Source organism: Strix aluco, chromosome 1, assembly GCF_031877795.1.
Source record: "Strix aluco isolate bStrAlu1 chromosome 1, bStrAlu1.hap1, whole genome shotgun sequence".
NCBI classification, from domain to species: domain Eukaryota; kingdom Metazoa; phylum Chordata; class Aves; order Strigiformes; family Strigidae; genus Strix; species Strix aluco.
This window is the reverse complement of record NC_133931.1, coordinates 158,036,312-158,041,886: the sequence shown is the minus strand read 5'-3', so window position 1 is coordinate 158,041,886 and position 5,575 is coordinate 158,036,312. Positions and strand designations below refer to the sequence as shown.

Sequence of the window (5,575 nt, the reverse complement as noted above, 5' to 3'; positions counted from 1 at the left end):
GGGGGGGAAGTGGGGGGGGGCTGCTGCTGAGCCAGGACACACGTGCTGTTCACGTGTGCATGTGTACGTTCACCCCAGCCATTGTCCCCGTCCTTGTCCTGGCTGCGGGTGGCTGTGACGTCTGTGTGCCTGTGGGGCAGCGCTGTGGGTTCTGGGGGAGCATCCCCCCTCCCCTCACCTGCTGCATACCCCCCCCTCGTCAGCCATGGTGCCCCCCAGATCCCCCAGCTGGGCCCACCCCCCCCAGCCGCTCCCCCCAACCCGCGCAGCCGGTGGCACAGGGCAGGGGGTTGCAGCCCCCCCCCCCCAGCATTGTCCCAGCCTGAGGTGCCACCTCACACACAGGGAGGGGGACACCCCAGCGGGGAGGGGGGTGCAGGTGGGGCCAGGGGGGCTGCTGCCCACCCACCCACTGGCTCCCAGTAGTGTGTGCCGTGTTCGTGCCGTCGTCCCGTAGCCGGGCACCGCGTGTGCCCAACCTGCCGTTTCACACAGCCCTGCATGTCGCCTTCCGCGGTAGGTGCCCCCCGCCCGCCCCCCCCCCCAAAACACCCCCCCCAATAAACCGGACAGACACCCCGGCTCTGTGTGTGGCTGTGCTGCGGGACAGGCCCACGGCTGAGCTGTGGCGGCTCCAGGGACGGGACCCCACGGGAGGGAAGGGACAAGGGCACCTTCCTGTGGGGCACGGGGTCGATGCCAGCACCCATCCCACGTGGGCTGTGGCCCCATGGGGGTGCAAAGGGCGAGGGGGGGGTGTGCGTGCAACAGCCTTGAACGGCGGCGTAATTAAATATTGCGACAGCCGCTCGGCGGGGCAGGGTACTCCCGGTGCCGGCTCCGGTGCCAGGGCTGCCACACGGCCCAGGCAGAAACGGGGCCGGAGGAGGTGGCATCGCCATCGCCTTTACTGAGCCCGGGATGCGGCGCGGCACGGCGCGGCACGGCCCACGTTGCCGTGTTGCCGCAGCCACCCCCGTTCTGGGGTGCCCGTGGCCCCCGGCAGCCCCCGGGCAGGTCACTCCTGCCGGTATGTGCCGTTGTAGGTGAAGGGCCCCGGGGCCACGCAAGGGCCGGGGCTGGCAGGTGTCCAGCGCTGGATCTCCAGCCGGGAGAAGGTGGGGGGGTCCAGCGGCCGGACGATGACGGGGCTGCGCGAGGCCACCGAGGGGTCCTCGTCGAAGAAGTTGAAGGGGCGCAGGAAGAAGCCGACGGCGTTGCCGGGGGTGGCCGTGTTGGGGATGTCCTCGGCGTGCGGGACATGCAGGAAGCCGACGGTCACCCAGGCCACCAGGTCCTGCGTGGGGGGGGACCATGGCCGTCGGCGCAGCACAGCGCACCCCCTGCCATGAGTGCCGGCGGGTCCTGCCAGCTCTGTGTCCCCGCCGCCCTGTGTCCCCGGGCTGTCACCTGGTCCTCGATGGTCTCGTTGTCACGGAGGAAGCCCTCGAAGCTGACGAGGGGCTCCCAGGGGTCGTTCTGGGCGTAGATGCTGCTGCTGCTGGGCTCATTCTCATGGTGCCGCGTCACAGCCAGGTGATACCTGTGAGGGACAGGGGCAGGATCAGGCCCATCGCTGGGTGCAGGGAGCAGACCCACACGTGTGGGTGCCCGGGTGGGGGAAAGGACCCATCTCCCACCCCTGCCCAGCCTCCCCAAGCTGTGCCACCCACTGCCCACGGGTGCTGGAGGAGCTGAGGGGTCCCACAGGGCTCCCCCCGCACCGGCGAGGCCACCAGCCGCATCCCCGCTGTGCCAGCCCAGGGGGGCCAGGGTCCCCCTCAGCCAGGGTGCTCACAGCTGGGACCCCAATGCAGATGCCACCTCCGGCTCCGGGGTGCCATGGCAGGAACAGGGGGGTCCCTCCGGGGTGTCACCCGGCAGCCAGGGATGGTGGCAGTCATGACTGTGACAGGCTCAGTGGGGCTGCCGGGGTGAGGACAGGGAGCTGGGGGTGCACAGCACCGCCGAGGAAAGGTGCCCATGACCACAGCAGCCAGGTGACGCTAGCGGCTCGGAACGCAGATGGCGGGGCTGGCCGTGCTGCAGCCCACCGGGGCCGACGGGAGCCACGTCCTCATGCTGCGGGGCCCCCCCACCCCACCTGCCCCAGGAGATGCCCTTCTCCTCCTGCCAGCCGCGCGGCAGCACCCGCCCGGCGTGGGAGCTGTGCTGGATGCGGTAGCTGCGCGCGTGGCCCCAGCGGTTGCGCCGGTGCGGGTTGTAGAAGAGCAGGTAGCGCGGCAGCGCCTTGCCGAAGGGGAAGGCAGCCTGGCGCTCGCTGCGGCGGGGCTGCCGGTGCAGCCAGGGCTGCACCACGCGGGCACCGGGGCTCCAGGGGTTGGAGATGTTCTCGAAGCGCACGTCCATCGTCTCGAAGCTGTTGCCAGTGCCTGCAAAGCGGAGAGGCTGTGAGCGGCAGTGGGGCCCGCAGCACACCGGCAGCCCACCGACAGCAGCCCGCCTGGTGGTCCCTTGCCCAGGACCCCCCAGAGATGCCACCCTGCGGTGGGTCATCTTCAGAGAGTGCCCAGACAGCACCACTCCCCTGGGGAGAGCTTCCAAGCTGCTGGAACCCCATGTGGGGCCCGGTCCCGCCTCCCAGCATCCTCCCAGAGCCGGTGGGGTGGTGGGGCTGCACCTGCGATGTCCAGGTCCACCTTGTAGTGCACCAGGTGGGTGTGGAGGTTGCCCAGGACGTGGCTGTGGACGCGGCTGCCGTAGCGCCGGCCCTGCGGCGTGTAGAAGGTGGCGTGGATGAAGCCGGTGGCGTGGACCTTGGCCTCCATCACACCGTTGGGGTAGAGGAGGAAGTCCCAGATGTAGTCGTAGTTGTAGACGGTGGAAGTGGTTCGCAGGACCAGCGCCTGCCCCTCCAGGCCGGCGTAGAAGTGGAACCCTCCCTGGAAGTCGCTGTCAAAGTGGCGGCGGAGTGGGACACCGGTGGGCAGCTCGAAGATGCAGATGGCACGTGAGAAGCGCACCGGCCCGTCAGCATCGTAGAGGTGGTGGGCATCCAGGTAGGTGGCCACCTCAGGGCAGTCGATGCCACGGGCCAGCTCGTAGGTGACGGAGCCCATGCCCCAGCCAGCGTCCATGTACTTGGTTTGCATGGCGGCCGGCGTGTGGCCTCCGTAGAAGGCGATGGCCTCCTGCACGCTCACCTCGTAGGCCACACGCTCCCCGTTGAAGCGCAGGTCGAAGAGCTGGAGGCCGGCGGAGGAGCGCAGGCGGAAGGCCAAGCTCCAGCCCCCGTACTCCAGCTGGTTGCCCCGCAGCCGGTACCGCCGGCCCTGGGGCTCGCACACCTTGGCCCCGTGCACCTCGGTGGGGGTGTCGGTGGCGAAGCGCCCGCGTGGCTCATAGCTGGAGAAGAGCTGCTGGGACGGGGGCTCGGCCAGGTGGGCCACCGCCAGCGTCCCCTGCTCGTAGCGTTGTGCCAGCTCTTGTGGGCTGGAGAAGTACTGCCCGTTGTACCAGAGCTGCTGCACTGCCCAGCGCCGCGGGTCAGGGTCCCGGTGGTCCACCAACACCTCCAGCCCCACCGGGTGCAGGAAGAAACCCTCCACGAAGCGCTGCAGCACCAGCCAAGTGCGGCGCTCACCGGGCGCCAGCCCCCGCGGCGCAATGTCCGAGAAGGTCAGGCAGCGCTGGGAGCAGTTGTGGTACCAGAAGCCGGTGGAGTCGCGCAGCAGCCGGTAAAGCGGCTCCATCGCCTCCGCCAACGTGCGGTGCAGCAGCTCGTACTCCAGCTGGGTCATGGGCCGGGCGGCAAAGGGGATGGCGCGACCCCCCTTGAAGCGCAGAGGCCGGTAGGAGCTGGGCTGGGGCAGGGGCCCCACGGCGAATTCGGTGACGTTGGGCTCCGATTGCCCCCCGAAAAAGATGACGGCCCGAGCTTGGCGCCGGGGCCGCGGGCCACCCTGGTCCAGGTAGCGCAGGGCCAGCCGCTTCTTGGGGGGCAGCAGCTCCACCAGGAAGAGGGTGTTTTTGGCCAGGGGCCCCCCGCGGCTTGGGGACAGCCCCAGCTCCGGGCGGCTCATCAGGAAGGTCTGCACGGCCCGCAGCTCTGCCGGAGACAGGTCGGCAAAGATGGAGGCCTTGTCCGGAGGCGGCACCGTGGGGCCAGGGCCGGGGCTGGGGCTGGGGCCGGAGCCGGCCGTGACGCCCAGCACAGCCAGCGCCCAGGCGAGCCGGAGCAGCCACATCCTCGGGGGACCTGGGGGCAGAGGGAGCGGTCGGCCGTGGGGCCGTGTCCAGCACCCGGCAAAATGGGCACGGCGGGATGACAATGGCACGGTGCCATGTGTCATCCTGCCCTGCAGCACTGCGCCGCGCCGTGCCACACCGTGCCATGCCGTGCCGTGCCATGCTGTGCCAGCTCTCCTGGCCCGGGGGAGCGTGAACCCTGTTGGGTGCTGAGCACCGGCCCCGTGGGAGCACCCAGCTTCCAGGAGGGAGGCGTCAAGGTGCTGGGGTCCAGCCACAGGCACAGTCCCCCCCATTGAGGGGTCCGTGCTGCCAGCCCAGTTCCAGGGGTCTCTGCTGGAGCCCGGCTTGGTGGGGGCCCAGTGAACTCCACAGCGGCAGTTAATGGGCAAAGAGCAGGGGTGGGATGGGCTCTGCTCGGGGTGCCATGGCCCCATCCACTCAGCACCCCCACCCAGCACCCGCCAGGCCACGGGGTGCTAGAAGCAGAGGGCATGCACCAGCACCCCAAAATGGCCAGCACCTGCCATGGGGGCTGCATGGCCCCCTCTGACCCAGGCCTGTTGGGGGCTCATGCCAGCAGATGGGACCCCCCCAAATGTGGCAGCTTTGGCCTGGGGGACGCTGGCTTGTGGGGCCGGGGGGGACTTTGGGGGCAAGGAGGGGGCCTGTGCTGTGCGGGGACAGATGGCAGCTCTCACCTCCCGTGGCGGGACAGGGGGCACGGGGGCACAACCAAAACCCTGGCGGTGCCCCTGCACCATGTGGGGGTCCCACTGTGGGGCTGCTGCCTGCAGAGCCTGGCCGGGCACCCCCAGAGCCCCCCGTGTGGCCCTGGGACTGTCCTGGCACCCCAAAGCACCCCTGCACAGTGGCTGCCGGGTGGGGTGCGAGGGCACTGGGGGGTTCTGCAGCCCCCCCCGGACCCCGACCCGAAGCCGAGCACCCCAGCGGGGCAGAGGAGGTGAGACCCCCGCTGTCCCGGCTCCCCAAGGAGCAGCCCCCCCACCCCCCCCTTGCAGACAGCCCCCCCAAACCCCCTCCTCCACCCCCCACTCACCTGCCCACGCTCTGGAAACCTCCCTGCGTGGCAGCTGCCCGCTCTCTGCCCCGGCCCCGCCGCCCCGGGGGCGCTGACACCCCCCCCCCCAACCCCCCCGCACTGCCCGGGCCGGGGGCCAGCCCCCGCCCGGGGTCAAGGCTGCTGCTGTCGCCGGGGCCCGGCCCCCCCCCCCCGCTCCGCCTCGCCCAGGGGGGTGTCCGGCCCCCCCCCGGCACGCGTTTCCCACGCCCCCCCCGGGGGATGCGCCCCCCGCTCCGCCGCCCCGCACCTGCGCGCTCCCGCCGCCGCTCGCCGCCCGACACG

At 71.1% G+C, this 5,575-nt stretch overlaps 1 protein-coding gene across 1 annotated transcript; it reads right to left on the bottom strand.

The window, feature by feature from the left end:
- Positions 1-890: 890 nt before the first annotated feature.
- Positions 891-5,318, bottom strand: AOC1 (amine oxidase copper containing 1). Its single transcript, XM_074842519.1, has 5 exons — positions 5,270-5,318; positions 2,642-4,219; positions 2,105-2,393; positions 1,411-1,543; positions 891-1,297 (listed from the first exon to the last, which is right to left on the bottom strand). The coding sequence occupies exons 2-5, from the start codon at positions 4,206-4,208 to the stop codon at positions 1,019-1,021; spliced, it is 2,268 nt and encodes a 755-aa protein (XP_074698620.1). The 5' UTR covers positions 4,209-4,219; positions 5,270-5,318; the 3' UTR covers positions 891-1,018.
- Positions 5,319-5,575: the final 257 nt, after the last annotated feature.

What these genes read in the sequence shown, in the direction of transcription:
- AOC1 (XM_074842519.1), bottom strand. Translation starts at nt 4,208, where the DNA reads ATGTGGCTGCTCCGGCTCGCCTGGGCGCTGGCTGTGCTGGGCGTCACG. An exon ending in GGTGGACCTGGACATCGCAG is followed by an intron (nt 2,394 to 2,641) that starts GTGCAGCCCCAC and finishes TCCGCTTTGCAG; the next exon opens with GCACTGGCAACAGCTTCGAG. An exon ending in AAGGGCATCTCCTGGGGCAG is followed by an intron (nt 1,544 to 2,104) that starts GTGGGGTGGGGG and finishes TGTCCCTCACAG; the next exon opens with GTATCACCTGGCTGTGACGC.